The sequence below is a fragment of the Chenopodium album genome, chromosome 6 (genome assembly GCF_948465745.1).
Source record: "Chenopodium album chromosome 6, dcCheAlbu1.1, whole genome shotgun sequence".
NCBI lineage: Eukaryota > Viridiplantae > Streptophyta > Magnoliopsida > Caryophyllales > Amaranthaceae > Chenopodium > Chenopodium album.
The window spans coordinates 77,254,223-77,276,593 of NC_137839.1; the positions used below are offsets into that span (position 1 = coordinate 77,254,223).

Sequence of the window (22,371 nt, forward strand, 5' to 3'; positions counted from 1 at the left end):
ATTTTTAGTTTATTATTAGATGACCGAATTTATTAGGATATTTTTGTTAGTTTAATTCGGTTAGTATAAGATAAGCTTAACTTTAAAGATCATATTTGCAAAATATTATCTTTACAAGTTAGAGTTAGTTTCCTAGTTAGATTAGAATTTGTTTTACCGATTTTTAGGCTAATTATTTAGCTTATAAATACGTGATGGTGTTCAACGAAAAGTATGATTGATTGATTTAAATTTATAAAGTTTTACGTAAGCTTGTGCTTGTGTATTCTTGGCCTAGTTTAGGTTTTAAGCTCGTGTTGCTTAGCGTTTCTTGACCGAGACTCAAGATTCCAAACCTTTCAACTGCGATTGAAGGTTATATCCATCAAAATTCATATCAATATGGCAATGAGGGGAGTAACACCTTAACCTTATATTGTGGTGGTAACTCTTGAATTCTTTCAATGTGTGATTTCATTACCACTACACTCCCCCTTTAGTGTTTTAGTGTAGGATAAACAAATGTCCCATGTGGGTTGTTCTTAGGCTCAACAATACCCTTCACATGTGAGCTGTCCATAATTTTTGGCCCAATATACTTTATCCATCAAGGCCCTAATCGTGAGATCGTGCCTGGCTATGATACCATGTTAACGGACCATCTTAACCAAAAGCTTAAGTTGATAGTTGAGGCCCATAAATATCTTTAATTATATATTAGCCTTCAATTTTAGAATTTTTTTACTTTTTTTCGCCCGAAAATAAAAATTCCCGAAATGTTTACCATGGTCCCTAATACCATTTGGGAGACTAATTGGGTGGGTGGAACCATCCTATATGCCTTTAAACGGCCAAATTACCGGTTTACAACTTGCATCTTTTAATTAACTAAAGTCTACTACGAACATTTATGACAACATATAATGATCATATATGGTTCAAAATGGCATTATCTAACCCCGAGATGTATCTCCTAAAATCTCAAAGCTTTTCAACAGAGTGCCTCAAAAATCCCAAATTTCTAAAAAAGCGAGGATTTCAATTTTGGAATTTTTTTACATTTTCGTCCGAAAATATAAATTACCGAAATGTTTACCATGGTCCCTAATACCCTCCGGCAGTCCAATTGGATGGGTCGAACCATGCAACTTGCCTTGAAACGACCAATTTACCGGTTTACAACTTGCACCGATATCATTAAATCAACTCTACCATGAACATTTATAACGACAAATAATGATCATATATGGTCCCAAACGGCATTATATGACCCCGAGATACATCCCCTAGAATTTCAAAACTTTTCGACACCGGGTCTCAAAACCTCCAAAATTTGTCAAAAATTGTGGATATTAGCCTTCAATTTTGGAATTTTTTGACATTTTTTTGCTCGGAAATAAAAATTGCCGAAATTTCTACCATGGTCCCTGATATCCTCTGGGAGTCCAATTGGTTGGGTGAAACCATCAAATTTGCCTTTAAACGACCAATTTACCGATTCACAAATTGCACCGATTTCATTAATTCAAGCCTACCACGAACATTTATGACAACATATAATGATCATATATGGTTCTAAGCGACATTATATGACTCCGAGATGATTATATGACATCGGGCCTTGAAATCTCCAAAATTTCTCAAAAACATGGATATTAGCTTTCAATTATGGAATTGACTTTTTTTCGCCCGGAAATAAACATTTCCGAAATGTTTACCATGGTCCTTAATACCCTCTGGGAGTCCAATTGGTTGGTATGAACCATCCAATTTGCCTTTAAACAACCAATTTACCGGTTTACAACTTGCACCGATTTCATTAACTCAAGTCTACCACTAACATCTATGACAACAATAATGATCATATATGGTTCCAAAAGTCATTATATGACCCCCAGATGTATTCCCTAAATTCTCAACACTTGGCGACATCGGGCCTTGAAACCTCCAAAATTTCACAAAAAGCGTGGACATTAGCCTTTAATTTTGAAAATTAGACAATAAACCCTTGGATTCAAATCATCTAATAGCATCCCACTCCCATGATGATTTTTTTTTTTTTCAAAACTAGTTAATCTTCGAGTCCTTAATTTATCCTATAAGGGATTCTCATCTCTCCCAAAATCATTTGCTGATTTGGTAAATCTTCGTGCTCTTATCCTTCGCAATTGCAGTAGCTTGACTCATCTACCAGAGGTCGAATAGGGTTTCTTCAGCTTGGAAAGGTCTTTGTATAGACGAGCTCAAAAATTTGAAGAAGTTGGCTGTTCTTCTGCTTAACTTTTTGGATACTGCAGTCCTCAGAGATTTTTTACAGACTTCAGAATTCGAGAAAAATGCTGCCAAGCCAGGAGCTGCGATACAGAGTTTTAAATTTCAGTAAAGAGCTCCCCTCCCTTGATATCCATCGTTTAAGATTATGCACATTTTTTTTGAGGGGTTGTAGGCGGAAATTAGTATTTTAAACAACCATGTAACTGTATTTTGAAAATTTGTATGACAAATTCACAAATTATTTTAAACAAAAAGAGAAGCTTCTCAATTATTATGGAACGGAGAGAGATTACCATTATTTGGTAAAAATAATTATCATTTTCAATCACTTTCAATGGTTTAGTCGACTAACTTAACAATGTAGCTATCTTTACAGCAAACTAAAACTGATGACTAAATCCAATCCCCCAAACCATAACATCAAAACATTGTTGAAATTCTCTTGAATGCAGACGACATTATACATGGATATAGTTTCCACAACAAATATGCATCCATTTTCACTACGAACAAAATTTGCTTTCATGTTTGATTTGAAGCTCTGTATACAGATGAGATACTCAGTACTGCACTTTTGTCCAGTTTTCGTCGCACAAATTTGATCATTAATGAAGGTTACTTTCAACTAATCTTGTTTATCAATGGCTCTTTCATGGCTTCCCATGTATCTAGTCGTTCCGCAGCTTTCTTTACCTGTAAATATAACATGCAAAGTTATTAATCATAGCCATTTTCACAATTATACTTTGATACATACAAAGTAGCTAAAGCTAAGATCTGTTCAACAAACACATACAAACATTATCGGACACATAATTGGAGTAAACGTACGCTCAATATTAATTTGTCATACGACAACAATATATTACTATTATGGAACAATCGTCACAAAGAGTTAAGATATAGAGTTGAGAAATTTTCAAGTAACTTCATGTTTTACTATATGAAACAACAAAAAGTGCTATATACGAAGAAAATATAATACACGCGGAAACAATTGTCATTATGATAATGTAATCTATAATTGTAAGACGACAATTAAAGGTGTATGAATGTATTATGATGGTACACTATAACAAACATTGTCATGTAGAAATTCAATCAACCTTATTAATTTAGCAATATGCACTCATTTGCCGAATTAAATCAAAATTAATTTTCCTACGTAACATCAAAGATGCAAGATTTTGGGAGTATTCGTAACATCAAAATTATGTGTTACACGTTAATTTCTTTCATCATCATTCATGAATTTGGATAATATTCGATTCTTCAACCACTTAAAAGCTTCAAAAACACGTCTGTCATATAGTGGGAGTACTATCAAAGAGAATTAAATGGCTTTATCAACTGAATTCTCGACAAATTAAGACATAATCCAAGTCTATCACTGTCCTTGTGGACTGCCTAATTAAACTCGAAACAAATACGAATATTTACGGTATAATTTCAGTAGTTAACATCTCAATTATCTCTTCTATAAAACGGTCCATACTTCCTTTGGAAAAAAAAATGGTCCATACTTGTTGAAATTCGACTAGTCCACTGTAAAGAGTCCGACCAAAACAATTTTATTAAAAAATGGTCCATACTTATTGTACTACCTATTAATCATAGAATGGAAAAGGAAATTCGTGTTAAAGATTCATCTTAGAGACAGTACAAAGTTAGACCAAAACATTTTTATCAAGTATAGACGTATAGTTGTGCATTAGTATTACTCCCGTATTATATTTGGTACAACGCTCCAATTAAGTCCTTCAAAAGTTTAAATGAGGTACTCCGACAGTCCGACCACAACAACATATTCATAAAGATACGTACCTAAATCACATAAATATAGAATAAGCATGAATAGCAAATAACAATACCTCTTTTTCCCAATCCGTTCGATATGTGACCCATAGTAGAATAAGAGTTTGTATCACGGTACCTCCGATCATTCCACCCCATATGCCCTACAATGGGACAATGTGTCGACATTTTGTAAGGACGATTAATACAAGTATGAATATAACGTACAACTGTACGAGTAATGAACAAAAGAATTTACCTTAACACCAAGCTTAAAGTAAAATCCGAGTAGTACTCCACCAGGGATTCCAACCACATAATAACACGCGACATTTACATAAGCAACAAAGGATTGCCATCCACATCCAACCGCCACCCCTGCAAATTATCATTAACTTTAGCAAAGCATGCATATTCCTGTACTAAGAGATCGCTAAGACAAACATCACATAGATCCGCATCAATAACCATTTAATTTGCAACGGAAACTGTGTGACTTGTTGTATGTGCGTTCATTTCATAGCAATGTTATTATACAGAGTACAACACGTTACAATAATGTTCGTTCTACCTACTGATATAGAGACCTTATTCTGTTCACCTCATTAGATACCAAGTTTAAACGATGCACAAAGTTATTTGTAACATTTTTATGTTAAATTTTAAGTTCCAAAATGAAAAACAAAACTCGAAAATTTTGTTACCTGATAAAACAGGTTGGACACCATTAAGAAGGATAGAAATGGCGAGAAAGGGGGATAGATCAGCAACAGCTTCAGAGACTTCCGTTCCACCAGTAAAGATGTAACTCAACTGATACCGGAAAATGAGCACAAGGATGGCAAAGACAAGGGCGATCAAGAAGGAAATGGTTGTCACTGCTACAACAGAAAATGAGGCCGATTTTGGGTGCTTTGCTCCTAGCTCATTGCTCACTCTTACACTGTCAATTACAAAAACAAACAATTTAATTACTGAAATCATGTTTTCTTACTTATTACAATTACTGAAGGATCGAGTGTAGCAGCTAACCTTGCAGCTGCATTGAATCCCACCGAAATCATGAACACCCATCCAGAAATTGTCATGCTGCAAGATTTACACAAAGTCACAACTCATAAGCTTTAATCATGAATGTACATTCATATACACGGAGTATTAAGGCTATGTTCTTCTCGGTTTACTTAAATAAGTAACGGATAAGATAAATTGCTTTTAAAACTAACAATCAAATTAAAATCAGTTTAGTTCAGCAATCAGTCAAGTTTAGCAAAAATAAGTTAAGCCCGGCAAAAAAAAAAAAGATCTATGCTAAACCAAATTTCAGTACAATGTAATTAATATACATTTAGCAATTTTAAGTTGATTAATTGGGACATTTTTGTAGTAGCTAATTATATGCAAAAGTGGAACATACTATACAACTTATTACATGCATTCATGTTCATATGTCCTTATGCAGGAATAGTAACCTTTTCGACCAATACGACAAATGACACGTGTATATTCATCATACTAAGAAGAAAAGCCTGTTAATTGCAGTTGCTTTTTTCTCTTTCACCACCCATGAGATAGGAATATCTATGAATAAATGTTGATGCATCTTTTTATGCATTATGTGAGGTCCAAGTTGTTCAATTTATTAGAGGTAACATCATCCTAGTAAAGTAAGAGGCCATACTTTTATTGTACAACACTTCTATAGTAACAGTATCCTAATTTAAGGAGACATTAAATGAATTCATTTTCAATGGAGGCCATCATTCCTTAACCCACTCATCAGTAATGAAAGAACAAAAACAAAATTGAATGATATAAAATTTTAGACCCTACATATTTTTTGGATGATGTAAGACCACATATCATTTGTGATTCCATCTAAGTAACAGGCTACGAGCCTACGAGTAGCTAATACTCCATAGATTCGGCATTACTTGTAATAATTTAGGCCCAAGAATATGTTTTATACTCTATCACACCCCTTCCTCACACAAAACATTCCACTTTAAAAGGAGCGATGGATGAGATTCGAATCCGTGACTTTTATATCACGCTGGCTCTGATACCATATAAGTGGAACTTAAGCTGATGGTTGAGTGTTAGTAATATGTTTTATACTCTATCACTAAATAAGTATAGGTGACTATTATTTCCAACTAGGGTGTATTGCATAGGAAAAATGGCGAGTTGAGATTAACTTGAGATTGTAGAGCAAAAAACTCATACCTTACTGAGAGGGAGTCTAAGGCGAGTTGAGCATTATCGAGCAAGCCAGCAATCAACACCAATATCTGAAAATACCAAGTTTCCAAGCAGAGCATCACAGCTGAGGCAGCAGACAACTTGAAGAACTCGTAAAGCCCACTAAACGCAGCCCAACTAAACCCGGTCCAAGTGTACTTGAACCTTGAGCTAACCACAATGTAAACAAATTGTGCCACAACTATGATCCACCACGAAAAACTCAACACCAAACCAGCCCCAAGGAGGCCCCATCCAAGCTTGTAAACCGCAACCCAAGTAAGCCCAATGTGAGCCACTAGGGCCGCGGCTGAGATGTATGCACTTGGGAACACCACACTTTGTGATTGGAGGAACTTTTGTATAGGAAAGTTGCACGCGTACGCAAAAATTTGTGGGATCAAACCATATATGAAAATCGCGGCTGCTGAGGCTATGTTCTCTGGCTCCCCTAGTAGTAAAAGGATGTCCTTAGAGAAAAGGTACACGATCATTAATGGTATACCGGTGGCCATTAGGAGGACAGTGGACCGTTGCATATAAACTCCAAGCATGTCGTGCTTATTAGCACCGTATGCTTGCCCACATAGAGTTTCCACCGCGCTTCCCATACCAAGCTACATGTGCATACATACATAGTATAGTATAAGTAATAAATCAAGGTACATATGTTGCCTAACGTTATCATATTGTACATATACGTGGTCGTTGACAATGTGACAACTGATAAGGTGGTGTTACTCTATTAAACGAATAAGTAACGATATAAAATATAAAGGGTGTACATTGCACGAAACCATTTCACGAGTACAATTATAAATAACCAATGTAATTTAAATGCACATAAAATTGACAAATGCAAACCTATTTGAAATCCCTTACAAATTATGCCATAAGATTATGAGGGTCAAATCAACTTACAAAACAATTAGGTGACGAATATTCCTTTATCCTTTCCTTTCTACTCTTAAAAAAAAAATCTTTTTTTTTTTCCGCAAAATTAAGTTACTACCTCTGTTTCATATTATTTGCAACAATTTGACATAAAGTAAAGAGAAAAAACGTCTAATCGTAGCATTTAATATAAAACGGAAATAGTAATTTGACATGAGTGAGATTTTAGCCCCATATGTCATTTTCCATACAAAATTTGAGTAAAGTGAGATATTGCAAGATACACCTGCATACAGTCATAGAAAGTCACGTGATCACGTTGACAAGTCCATGCCTACAGGCCACAGCCGTCTTGTCCTTAGTGCACGTCTACATTAAGACAAAAGCATTCATCTACCTTTTTTATCTTACCAACTCTTACACTTTCAGTCTTTCCATATTAAAGTATCTACCAAAGTACTCGTATTATATTACTCCTAATTGTAAGCTGAAATTTTAATACGGAGTACTTGAACAAATCTAATGTCAATTAGTATCTCTTTGTTATTAAATTATTCCCGGTAGTACAATCAAATAGTTAGAAATATGTATGAAAAAAAGGATAAATCTAGCGTCAATTTGCCAAGCAAGTTTGGTGAAATTAGTAAGGAGCACACCTTGTGATTTCGAAGTCACAAACTGAAGTCTCATCAGTTACATTTGCTTTTTTTTTTAAAGGAAACGCTCAACGAGCGCATCAGTTACATTTGCTTAGAAATAAAGGGATTCTCTAAATTCCTTTCCCCTCTAGAAGGCAAGCTGGACGCTGGACTAACATGTGAAAAGTGTTGTTCGATATTGTCCTTCATTTCATGATTGAATGATTGATGATAATTCTCATCTAACGTCAACTATTCACGCTATGTCGCCAAGCACAAAAAATATGATGTGTAATATGATATATATACGTGTATATAAAAAATTCTGATATAGGGTCTGTTCTCATACGATTATTTTCAATTTAGTTTTGCTCTAATAAGTTCAGTTTATTTCAATTTAGTTCAATTCAGCTCATTTTAATCAAGGAAAACAGACTCATAGTAATTAAGTATATTATCTTTAAAACTTTGACCCCTCAATTTATGATCCAAGATCCGCCACTACTATTAGCCCATAAAACATGCTCGGCATCGCTCACAACCATCTTTAGACTAAAGTCAAACAACCCATTTGAGTACTAGTGGACTTTTATTATAAAGCCATCTTTATCACGACAGTGAATGTTTCTCGCAACTCAAAGTCCGTCTCAAATACAAGTACAATAAATAAGAAATGGTATATACGTTCCAAACAACATCAGTATATATAATATTGACAAGTATTCCATATTCTACAAATTTAGATCATGACTACCACCAAATCTACTCCTCTTAACAAAATATGCGTGTCATGTTAATTTGTCCAATTACTGAATTGTTCTTTTCAAATCAAACTTTGATACCTTTTACCATTAATTTTTATTATATTCTACTTTATCTTGCTCATTTCTTTTTTTAACCAAATTTTGGCATGTTCTGCAGTAATTAACTGATTACCATTAATGAGAAATTAACACCTAGTATACTAAAATGGACAAAAGACTAGATAAGATAATGAAAGGTTGGAAATTTTCGGAACATTCTATTTTTGTGACCTTATTTTCAAATTCAATACGAGAAAATTATTTATACGAACTTACAACGGGTATATCATATAAAAGTACAATTATCTCAAATGATCGAAGTTGATTTTTATTTTAAATGTCTAATCATGTGGGTTACTTATGTCATGTCTCATGTTACATATTGGTTGTATTCAATGCCCACATTCGATAATTACTAGTTCCACTAGATATTATTTGCAACGATTCATTTTTCTTGTTTACTTAACGTCAAATCGTTGTAAACAATATGTAACGGAAAATAGCCAAAAGTTAATCACCACAAAAAACTGAACCTATTTAGTTATCGCGATTTTTTAAAAATAAATTTAATACGGAGTAATTAAAAGTTTACAACACATGACGCAACAACTACATTTTTTTTTTTTTTAGTATACTCACTTGTATATTTTATTTTCAACATACTAAAAAATGAAAATTAATGATATACGAGAAACTTATGCCGAGGAAATAGGATTGAAATTAATAATTAATTAAAAAATAAAAAAAATATGTAGGAAAAGAATAAAGTTGGTACCATGAGACCGTAGGCCAAGAGTTGAACGCCGTTATTGCCGAGAGAAGTGGCCGCAAGTTCAAGATTACCGAGGTGACCGCAAAATATTTGTGTGGACATCGATATCACGTTGTTTAGCAAGTACACTACAATTGCGGGTCCCGCAAGTGGGACCAAATAGGTCATTTCTAGCCACGTGGCAAGCCATATACGACGGAGGAATGACGTGTCACGGTCGCTTAAAGTCTCTTCTAGAGCCGAGCTCGTCTCCTCTGTCGCCGCCTTCATCGAAGAAGGCGGCGGAAGGAGAGGAGGTTGGGATGTGAGGAGAGGCTCCTCAAAGTCACCTCTAGAGCCCATGTTATGGGTGGTATGGTGTGGTGTGTTGTGTTGTGTTTTTTTGGGTTGGTGTGAATTGTTTGGTAATATAATTTGGTAATAGAGAAATTTGGGAGAATTTATATTGAGAAGTTGAGGATGGGGGGAAATGTTGTGGCCTAGTGGGGTACATAAAAAAAATATGAAGAAAAAAAAAGGGGGTTTATGTATTATGGCTATAAAATAATTGTGGGATATTTTTAAAATAAAGGTGTTGGAATTTGGAAATGTCAACTAAACCACAAGTTTAATTGTGTAGGTGGGTAAATTAGAGCCATGTTTGGAAGCATATAGTACAGTAGTACCATAGTATGGAACTATGAACTGTGGAGTGCGTTTCATGTTTTTAAATTTTAGATTTTGTAAAATGGTTAATTATTTATACATACAAAGTACTCCGTACTATATCAACGATGGTAGCTTTTTATAACATACTTTCTCCGTTAATTTTTAGTTACATGTTTGAAAAATTACACTAGTAACATTATTTTCAGAAGCATTATTTGATTATCTTTGTTGATTTATATGTTCGGTAAAATACAGTCTCGAATAATATGAAGCAAAGAAGGTATTTTTTTCAACAAATATATTGAGCTTGAGCATGGTATATTGGTATTTAGTGATAAGGGTCTGTTCACATGTACTGAACTGAACTGATTGGAGCTGAAGTGAACTGAACTGAGCTGAAATGAATATTTTATGAGAGAGGAAAATTAGGAGTTGAAGTGAACTGAACTAATTTGAGCTGAACTGAACTGAAATTAAGTAAATGTGAATAGGCCTTTAATTATATAAATGCATTTAAGAACATGATAAGTTGTTTTGATGGTAACATATATGTGCACTAGGATAATTATAAATTTTCTTGATATGTTTCCTAAATAAACAACTTTAATAATAATGATGCAAAAGTATATAAAAATTTCAATTATACTTGTACTTGATTTCCTTCCTTATTTAATTGGGTGATTATTTTCCTCCAATAGTTATTTTATGCTCATTACAAAACAAAACAAAAAAGTCTTTATACTAAGTATTTTAAAATCAACGCATCTAGTCTGTGGTTGGACGCACCGTGTGCTAACTTGTTAAAAATAAAAAATAACCCCTAAAACACTAACAGAGTAACCTCTTTGACACTAATCGAGTAAATCATATAACACTGACAAAGTAACCCTTTACACTAATTGGGTAACCCTGTAAGGCTATAACACTCACGAAGTGACCCTTATGATAGATGTCCACACCATATAACCAACCACATATAAGAATTTGTGTTTTTAATTTTCCAGTCTGTACAATTTTCAATTCTCTTCTTTATTTTAAGAGTTAAGCTTTGAGCGAAACATAAATTTTAATTCTAGTATAATTAGGTATAATCAGGGTAGATGAGGTATTAATTTTTTTTATTATTATTTATTTATTTATTTATTTATTTTAATGTAGTAGTATTAGTAGGTATGTGTGGGGAGGAAACCATGAGAGGAGAGAGTTAGAGCATGTTCTAATTTACTAAAATAAGCTGAACTCAATTGAACTGAAATGAAATGAATTGTTTATGAGAGAAGGAAATTAGGAACTGAACTAAACTGGACTTAAATTAAGCTGAAGAGGGTTTCAAAAAAAAAAAAAAAAAAAAAAAAAAGCTGAAGAGATGAGGCCCTTATACTAAAAAATATTGTATCACTTTCCCAAAAAATGTAGTATAATAACCATTAAAAAATAAAAACGCTCGTATATATTAAAAAAAAAAAAAAAAAAAAAAAAAAAAACAAACCGTATTGTAGATTTTTCTAAATAAAATAAATAAAAATAGCTCAAATAAATTACAAAGAGGTACCCTCTTACATATAAACTATAAATACACCAGAGTAAATACAAACAGAGTTTCATCTGAGTTGGGGGAAATTTCCCAGATGATAGAAGTAGTAGTTCATGTTTTGAATAGCAATAACAAATGTCATTTTTTGGTTGATGGTCAAATAAGATGAGTTACGGCTAGTTTAACGTTTTGTTATACTACGTACTTGTATGTAATTTTTGCTAACTTTGTCCTTTTTTATAACGTATTGCATGACTTCATAATATTATATTGGACCACCTAATAATTAATTTCATAAACCTATCAAAACATTTTGGTCTTACATACGTTAGAATTTATTTCATAGTTATGTGACTTTTAATTTTTAGTCTATTAATTATATACTTCTATGCAACCTTTTATGATTTGCCTTGAGCCTATCAATTTTAAAATATCGTTTGTCTGAGCTTTCCTAGACATTATAGAGATAAAGTAAACATGTTAAAAATAGTGAGTAGATGATTGATTGACTGATTGTAAGCTTTTGTTGATTTCTTTTTGATAGGTTTTTGAGAGTTAGTTTTTGCTTTTAATTGTATTGTCTTAATAGGTAGTGAAATTTTTTACGAAGTATATGGAACATCAATTACATTAAGTAGTGTGTAGGCCAGGTTTTATATTATTTCTATGAAAGCATTGTTGTTGTTGTTGTACTTACTACATAATAGTACTACTTTGATTGAGCTTTTAACAAAATAATTAATATAAATTTCCTCTTAACAAAGGTTGTTTAATTTTTTTATTTATTTATTTATTTATTTTTAAGTATAATAGTACACACTAGCTAATTTATTACTTAGAGATAGACACATTATTTCAGGACACCATTTTAGAAATACAAACACCGTGACATATTATCTCGTCTCACTTTTCAAACTAGAAATAATAATGACACATTTATACTTAAGCTTTGTTTGATTACAGTTTAATACTCCCTCCGTTTTTAAATACTTGCTCCATTTCTCCGTGCGCGGAGTTTTAGGAGAAATTGGAGAAAGTAATAAATTATGGAGGTAGTGGGGTTGGTGAAAGAATAAAAAATTATAAAAAGCAAAAGTAGTGGAGTAATTAGAGGTGAGAGAATATGAAGTGAATAAAATATGATATTTGTTGGGTCCACTAGGTGGTAGAAATGAATTAAATATCATAAAAACTTTTTAAATAAGGAAATGGAGCAAGTATTTAAAAATGGCCGAAAAAGGAAAGTGGAGCAAGTATTTAAAAACGGAGAGAGTAATGGGGAAAATACAAATTCATAGAAAATGTGCTTAAGAGTAGTTGTTTATGATAGAGTATAAAACATATTCTTGGGCCTCAACCATCAGCTTAAACTTTTGGTTGAGTTGGTCCTTTAACATGGCATCTGAGCCAGCGTGACATAAAGGTCACGGGTTCGAATCTCATCCATCACCCCCACTTTCAAGTGGAATATTAAGTGTTGGGTATGAGGGCCCGTGCTGGATTCCAGCACGGCTGTAAGTGGAGATTCCTAAGGTGACAACTCTGACATGATACATCTCCTTTAAACTTTACTGTTTACACCATTAAAGGTTCTTCAAAAAGGGGGGGAAAAAGTTATTACTTCGTACATGTATGAGTTAATTCAAATCAAGCTAAACATATGAAATTGGTGTAATGAAAGCTTACTTCACTTATGTCCGAAACAACACATTTTGTGTTCAAGGCCCCGAAATAAGAAGCCCAATGTTTGTAGAGGAAAATACAACTAATTAGACGAAAAAAATATATATATTAATTTCATTTTTCAAATAATTCCATTTTTGCTAATTCTGTTATAAACAGAAAATACAAACGTTATTTAACAATCTAAGCCAATCATCATGTTATAAACATGAGAAATGTATCCATATATGTATGTATCCACATTCCACATTAATGTATCCACGTTCCACACTCACTAGTCTCTACAATACCTAGAGAAACCTTAATTTATTATATTGATCAACTTTTTATTTATTTAAATCACGTAAATAACAGAGGAAGCTTGATTAATTAATCATTTTCTTAATAGATTATATGTATCATATATTATTCATTCGCTCATTCATCTGGAGCATCAGGTTGCGCTTGAATAACAGTGTCTCGAAACGTGCTTAGTTGATTGTACGAATCATACAACCTCTGGAGCAATGAAAATTCGTTGATATTGATGTCGAACAACTTGATTGCACAATCTATCTCCGGTGCCAAATACACATCTGCAAGTGAAACTTGATCACCAGTAGCATATTTGGTAGCATGTTGTTCTAACAACTTCTCCAATGCTGAAAACCCTATTTTATATTGATGTTTTGCCAAACCCTTCTTCTCATTTGACCCAAGTCTGTCTTCAATATATTTTTGCACTTGTATATTTACAAACGGTTGTAAACTTGAGGCTACCAAGTTTGCAACCTGTTATTTTATCATTTCCGTACGTACAAACATTAAGTACTACGTGTTAGTATGGTAACGTAACATAACATAACATAGAATTAAGTCACCTGTCAACAATATAAATTTAGAAATTAAGAAAAACGAAAAATAACTGACCTGATAATTGAGAATTCTTTTTAGAAGATCATTTGGTGGAGGCAACAAAGAGGGTTGAGGATACTTCTCTTCCAAATACATTATTATAGCAGAGGACTCAAAGATGACTATATCACCGTCAACTAAAACAGGCACAAAACTTCGAGGACTCATCTTCACAAACTCGGGTTTAAATTGATCTCCTTTGAGTATATTCACCTCTTTGTAATCGAATTCGATCCCCTTAAAGTTAAGAGCCATTCGAACCCTAGCCGAGGCTGAACTCCTCCACCATGAGTACAGCTGAATCTTCTGCTTGGCTTCTTCACTCAAACTTGCCATTTGACTATAGTACGTACGTGTGTATGTTTGTAACTTTTTATATTTTGTATGATATATTATTGTAAAGAGATGAAAGTAAATTGATGCTATATATAGTGTAAATTTAGTCTTTATTAATACATAATTATTTAATTAACGGCAACAATAGAAGGCCGCAGCAGCCAGGGTTGGTTAGTTTTTGCATAACTAATAGCTTACGTAATCCATGTCACTAATTTAGTCAAAATGAACTTAGTCAACATACAACGAATCTATGTAAAACGAACCCACTACACCTTTGTTTCATTAAGGTTGTGATTGTATTAATGGCAAAATTACACTCATTGATACTAATTTTAGATAGATTATGCTGTATATATTAACACTAACTTGTAATCCATATTAGAGCTGTCAAAAGTTGACCCGACCTGAAATACCGGCTCAAACCCGATTATTAACCGACCCATCTAAACCCGAAAAAATGGTGACCCAAACCCGACTTGAAACCAACCCTAGACCCGAGTATGTGAGACCCGAACCCGAACATGAACTTACCTGGAAATGACCCGACCCGAATGTAACCCGTAAATTGTGGACCTGAAACGAACCCGACTTGAACCGAAATTAACCCTAAACCGTTTTAACCCGTCTAAACCCGAATTTAACCTGACTTGAATTAATCCCGATCTGTTCCTAAAGCGACCCGAATTTAACCTAACCTGTTACAAACCTGACTCGAGCGATAGTAGGTGTAGGTCTTTCTTTCCAGCCGACTTGTTACAAACCTGACACGACTTGTTATTGACCTGACCCATATTCAACCCGACTTGTTATTGACCCGAACCGAATTTTACCAGACCTATTACTTACCCGACCCAAAAATTCAAACCGGTCTATTACTAACCCTACTCGAAATTAACACGAATTGTTATTGACCCGACCTAAATTCAACCCAAATTGTTCCTGACCCGATTTCAAATCACATTAAATGCAATTTATACCACTTTATTATTGTTGATCAAAGCATTTTGTCAAGGGAGACCAAGTCGGTCCATGCCAGCAAAATAAAGGAGCATCATCCTCAAATTTAAGAGTTAAATATAGTATATATTTGTTGTATGGTCAAAGGAGATAATTATCTTCCTAAATTATAGACTATAGTTCCCTAGTATATTGTCATATATATTATAGTCAAAGAAAATAATAAGCTTGATAAAAATGATAATTATCTATTTATAGTTAGTTGAACCCGAATATGATCTGACTTGGAAATGACCTGATCTGATTATAACCCGACTTGAATCCGAGAATTACCAGACTTGGAAATGACCCAACCTGATTATAACCCGCAAATCATTGACTTGAACCTAACCCGACTTGAACTCGAGAATGACCCGACTTGAAAATGAACCAACCTGATTATAATTTTGCAAATTATTGACTTTAACCGAACCCGACTCAAACCCGAGAATGACCCGACCTGATTATAACCCGCAAATTATTGACTTGAACCGGACCCGACTCGAACCCGAGAATTACCCTAATCCGTTTTAACTAGTGAAAACCCGAATAAAACCAAACCTATTGTTCACCCAACCCGAATGTAACCCGACCTGTTATTAACCTGACCCAAACCCGATAAAAGTATGACCCGACTAAAGCATGACCCAACCCAAACTCGACCCGCATAGGTTATGGAATTAATTCGAATTGACTCGACTCGAGTTGACCCGACCCACTCTTACAGACCCAAACCCAACCCGTTTACCCGAATTGACAGCTCTACCCGAAACCTCAAAAAAATTTCAAAAAACGTGTGGATATTAGTCTTAAATTTTGGAATTTTTTGACTTTTTTTCGCCCGCAAATAAAAATTGCCGAAATGTTTACAATGGTCTTTAATACCCTCCGGGAATCCAATTGGCTGGGCGTAACCATCCAATTTACCTTTAAACGACCAATTTACTGGTTTACAACTTGCACCGATTTCATTAATTCAAGCCTACCACGAACATTAATGACAACGTATAATGATCATATATGATTCCAAACGACATTATATGACCCCGAGATGTATCCCCTAAAATCTCAATTTTTTCAACACCGGGCCCCGAAACATTCGAAATTTCTCAAAAAGCGTGGATATTAGCCTTCAATTTTGGAATTTTTTGACTTTTTTTTGGCCCAGATATAAAATTGCCGAAATGTTTACCATGGTCCCTAATATCCTACGGGAGTCCAATTGGGTGAGTAAAACTATCCAATTTGCCTTTAAACGACCAATATACCGGTTTACAACTTGCACCGATTTCATTAAATCAAGTCTACCACGAACATCTATGACAAGAAATAATGATCAGATATGGTTCCAAACGGCATTATATGACACCGCGATATATCCCCTAGAACTTCAAGACTTTTCGACACCGGGCCCCAAAACCTCTAAAATTTCTCAAAAAGCAAGTGTGGATATTGGTCTTCAATTTTGGATTTTTTTTTCCTTTTTTTCCTCCGGAAAAAAAAATTGCCGAAATGTTTACCTTGGTCCCTTATACCCTCTGGGAATCCAATTAGGTGGGTGGAAACATCCAATTTGCCTTTAAACGGCCAATTCATCGAATTACGACTTGCACTGATTTCATTAATTCAAGCCTAGCACGAACATTTATGACAACATATAATGATCATATATGGTTCCAAACGGCATTATATGACTCCAAGATGTATCTCCTAAAATCTCAAGCCTTTTCAACAATGGTCCCTGAAACTTCAAAAATTTGTCAAAAAATGTGGATAATTAGCCTTCAATTTTGGAATTTTTTTTACTTTTATTCGTCCGAAATTAAAAATTGCCGAAATGTTTACTATGGTCCCTAATATCCTCCGGAAGTCTAATTGGGTGAGCGGAATCAACACATTTTCCTTTAAACGGTCAATTTACCGGTTTACAACTTACATCGATTTCATTCACTCAAACCTACCACGAACATTTATGACAACATTTAATGATCATTTATGGTTCCAAACGACATTATATGACACTGATATGTATCTCTAAAATCTTATTTTTTTCGACACCGGGACCCGAAACCTTCGAAATTTCAAAAAAGCCATGGATATTAACCTTTAATTTTGGAATTTTTGACTTTTTTTTTGCACGGAAATAAAAATTTCCGAAATGTTTACCATAGTCCCTAATTCCCCCCAGGAGTCAAATTGGGTGGGTGAAACCATCCAATTTTCCTTTAAACGACCAATTTACCGGTTTACAACTAGCACTAGGGGTGAGCGTAACAGGGTACCCTGTAAAAATATCAGGACCCGGAACCGGAACATGTTGCAACAGGTTCCTAAAAATAGGAACCGGAACCGGAACCTGTTGCAACAGGTTCCTAAGAATTGAGATCCGAAACCTGCAGGTTCCGGTTCCTAAACAGGGTACCCTGTCTGTCAAAGTAAGATTAATAGTTGATAAATTGTGACAAATTTTTTTTTTTAAAAAATAGATGATCACAATAAAAGCTTACAACTTTAGTATAGTACTTCAAATATAACAAACCAACACTAATTGTCTAGAATTTTTAATACCATATAGGTTCCGGTTTCATGTACCCTATAGGGAACCTGTACTAATAGGGTACCATACAGGTTCTAGATCCTAAATTTTATTACTCGGAACCGGAACCTGTTGCAACAGGTTCCTAATTTTATTACCCGGAACCGGAACCTGATCAACAGGTTCCGGGTTTGGAACCTGCGGTTCCGAACAGGTTCCGATTCCATATCAGGGTACCCTGAATTTTTGCTCACCCCTAACTAGCACCGATTTAATTAACTCAAGCCTACCACGAACATTTATGACAACAAATAACGATCATATATGGGTCCAAACGACATTATATGACCACGAGGTATATTTCCTAGTATTTCAAAACTTTTAGACACCGGGCCCCGAAAACTCCAAAATTTCTCAAAAACGTTGATATTAGCCTTCAATTTTTGATTTTTTTGGCTTTTTTCGCCCATAAATAAAAATTGTCGAAATGTTTATCATGGTCCCTAATACCTTCCGGGAGTCCAATTAGGTAGGTGGAACAAATCAATTTGCCTTTAAATGGCAAATTTACAGGTTTACAACTTGCACCGATTTCATTAATTCAAGCCTACCACGAACATTTATGACAACATATAATGATTATATATGGTTCCAAATGGCATTATATGACCCCAAGATGTATCCCCTAAAATCTCGAGTCTTTTCGTCAAATGGTCTCGAAACCTTCAAAATATCTCAAAAACCGTGGATATTAGACTTCAATTTTGGAATCTTTTGACTTTTTTTGCACGAAAATAAAAATTGTCGAAATTTTTACCATGGTCCTTAATACCCTCCGAGAGTCCAATTGGTTTGGGTGGAACCAACCAATTTTCCTTTAAACGACCAATATACCGGTTTACAACTTGCACCGATTTCGTAAACTCAAGCCTACCACGAACATTTATGCCAACAAATAAAGATCATATATGGTTCCAAACGACATTATATGACCCTGAGATGTATTCCCTTGCTATAATCTCAAGGCTTTTCGATACCGGACCCCGAAACCTCGAAAATTTCTCAAAAAAACGTGGATAATTAGCCTTTATTTTTGGAAAGTTTAGATTTTTTTCGCCCGAAAATGATAATTGCCAAAATATTTACTATGGTCCCTAATACCCTTTGGGAGTCCAATTGGGTGGGTGGAACCATCCAATTTGCATTTAAACGGCCTATTTACCGGTTTATAACTTGCACCGATTTCATTAAATCAAACCTACTACGAAAATTTATGACAACATATAATGATCATATATGGTTCCAAATGTCATTATATAACCCCGAGATGTATTCCCTAAAATTTTAAGGCTTTTCGACATTGTGCCCCGAAACTCCAAAATTTCTCAAAAAGCGTGGATATAATAAGCTTCAATTTTGGAATTTTTTTGACTTTTTTTCGCCCGGAAATAAAAATTGCCGAAGGTTTTACCGTGGTCCCTAATACCCTCCAGTATTCCAATTGGGTGGGTTAAACTATCCAATTTGCCTTTAAACGGCCAATTTACCGGTTTACAACTTGCACTGATTTCATTTAATCAAGCCTACACGAACATTTATGACAACATATAATGATCACTAATGGCTCCAAACGGCATTATATGACCCCGAAATGTATCCCCTACAATTTTAAGACTTTTCGACCCCGAGCCCCGAATCCTCCAAAATTTCTCAAAATGCGTGGATATTAGCTTTCAATTTTGTAATTTTTGACTTTTTTTCGCCCAAAAATAATAATTGCCGAAATATTTACCATTATCCCTAATACTGTCCGGGAGTCCCATTGGGTGGGTGGAACCATCCAATTTGCCTTTAAATGACCAATTTACCGGTTTACAACTTGCACCAATTTCATTAACTCAAGCCTACCACGAACATTTATGACAACAAATAATGATCATATATGGTTCCAAACGACATTATATAACCCCGAGATCCCCTTGAATTTCAAGACTTTTCGACATCGGTCTCCGAAACCTCCAAAATTTCTCAAAAAGCGTGGATATTAGTCTTCAATTTTGGAATTTTTTGACTTTTTTTCGTTCAGAAATAAAAATTGCCGAAATGTTACCATGGTCCGTAATATCCTCCGGAAGTCCAATTGGGTTGGTGGAACCATCCAATTTGCCTTTAAACGACCAATTTACCTGTTTACAATTTGCACGGATTTCATTAACTCAAGTATACTATGAACATTATGACAACATATAATGATCATATATGGTTCTAAACGGTATTATATGACCCCGAGATGTATCCCCTAAAATATCAAGACTTTTCTACACTAGGCCCCGAAACCTCCAAAAAATTTCAAAAAATGTGTATATTAGCCTTCAGTTTTGGAATTTTTTTGACTTTTTTCGCCCGGAAATAAAAATTTCCGAAATGTTTACCATGTTCCTTAATACATTCCGGGAGTCCAATTGGGTGTGTGGAACCATCCAATTTGCTATTAAACGGCCAATTTACCGGTTTACAACTTGCACCGATTTCATTAATTCAAGCCTACCACGAACATTCATGACAACAACTAATGATTATATATGGTTCCAAACGGCATTATATGACCCTGAGATGTATCCCATAGAATTTCAAGACTTTTTGACACCGGCTCCGAAACCTCCAAAATGTCTCAAAATGCGTGGATATTAACCTTCAATTTTGGAATTTTTTTTACTTCTTTTTGCCCAGAAATAAAAATTGCCGAAATGTTTACCATGGTCCTTAATATCCTACGGGAGTCCAATTAGGTGTGTGGAACCATCCAATTTGCTGTTAAACGACCAATTTACGGTTTATAACTTGCACCGATTTACCGGTTTACAACGGCCAATTTAATTAACTTGCACCGAACCCGACTTGAACCTAAATTGACCCTAACCCGTTTTAACCTGTCTAAACTCGAATTTAACCTGACTTGTTACTTACCAGACTTGAATTCAGCCCGACTCGTTCCTAACCCGACCCGAATTTAACCCAACCTGTTACAAACCCGACCCGAATCAACCCGACTTGTTATTGACGTGACCCTAATTCAACTCGATTTGTTATTGACCCGACCCGAATTTTACCAGACCTATTACTTATCCGACCCAAAAATTCAACCCGATCTGTTACTAACCCGACTCAAAATTAACACGACTTGTTAATGACCCGACCTAAATTCAACCCAAATTGTTCCTGACCCGATTTCAAATCACCTTAAATGCAATTTAGACTACCTTATTATTGTTGATCAAAACATTTTGTCTAGGGAGATTAAGTCGGTCCTGGCGAGCAAAAGAAAGGAGCATCATCCTCATATTTAAGAGTTAAATAAAGTATATATTTGTTGTATGATCAAAGGAGATAATTATCTTCCAAAATTATAGACTATAATTCCCTATTATATTGTCATATATTATAGTCAAAGGAAATAATTAGCTTGATAAAAATGATAATTATCTATTTATAGTTAGTTGAATCCGAACATGACCTGACTTGGAAATGACCCGACCTGATTATAACCTGCAAATTATTGTCTTCAACATAACCCGACTTGAATTCGAGAATGACCTGACTTGGAAATGACCCAACCTGATTATAACCCACAAATTATTGACTTGAACCGAACCCGACTTGAACCCGAAAATGATCTGACTTGAAAATGACCCGACCTGATAATAAATCGCAAATTATTGACTTGAACCGAATCCGACTCAAACCCGAGAATGACCTTACTTGATTCTAACCCGCAAATTATTGACTTGAACCGGACCCGACTCGAACTCGAGAATTACCCTAACCTGTTTTAACCCGTGAAAACTCGAACTAAACCCGAGCTATTGTTCACCCGACCCGAATGTAACCGATCTAAACCCGACCCAAACCTAATAAGAAGTATGACCCGACGTGACCCGACTTAAGCATGACTCAACCCAAACTCGACCCGCTTAGGTTATGAAATTAATCTGAATTGACTCGAGTTGACCCGACCCTCTTATCCGACCCGTTTACTAGAATTAACAGCTTTACTCCATATCACTCACTAAATTGATACCAACTTGCTAAAAAATAAATAAAATTGACATAAAGTCATTTAACACTCAAGTTTGGTCGTTTACAAGCAAAAGAATGTTAGTAATATACCTAATGTTCATCACTAAACTCAACTCGAATTGACTAGACTCAAATCAATACGTTCACGAGCACGAATTGATCAATAAGCTTGTGAACACCTGGACAACATTTTTTTATTAAAATATATTTTTTAAAAAGTTGCCATATTTTAAAAAGTTTGGCTCAACTTGATCAGCTAGTTGAACAAA

At 34.7% G+C, this 22,371-nt stretch overlaps 2 protein-coding genes across 2 annotated transcripts; both read right to left on the bottom strand.

Annotated features, from left to right (window-relative positions):
* Positions 1-2,521: 2,521 nt before the first annotated feature.
* Positions 2,522-9,862, bottom strand: LOC145636425 (protein DETOXIFICATION 40-like). Its single transcript, XM_081687987.1, has 7 exons — positions 9,399-9,862; positions 6,274-6,905; positions 5,080-5,136; positions 4,752-4,990; positions 4,307-4,425; positions 4,125-4,211; positions 2,522-2,946 (listed from the first exon to the last, which is right to left on the bottom strand). Exons 1-7 carry the CDS (start codon positions 9,735-9,737, stop codon positions 2,875-2,877), a joined length of 1,545 nt encoding a protein of 514 aa, XP_081544113.1. The 5' UTR covers positions 9,738-9,862; the 3' UTR covers positions 2,522-2,874.
* A 3,800-nt stretch (positions 9,863-13,662) lies between these two features.
* Positions 13,663-14,490, bottom strand: LOC145635381 (glutathione S-transferase 2-like). Its single transcript, XM_081686661.1, has 2 exons — positions 14,170-14,490; positions 13,663-14,031 (listed from the first exon to the last, which is right to left on the bottom strand). The coding sequence occupies exons 1-2, from the start codon at positions 14,488-14,490 to the stop codon at positions 13,678-13,680; spliced, it is 675 nt and encodes a 224-aa protein (XP_081542787.1). The 3' UTR covers positions 13,663-13,677.
* Between the last annotated feature and the right edge of the window lie 7,881 nt (positions 14,491-22,371).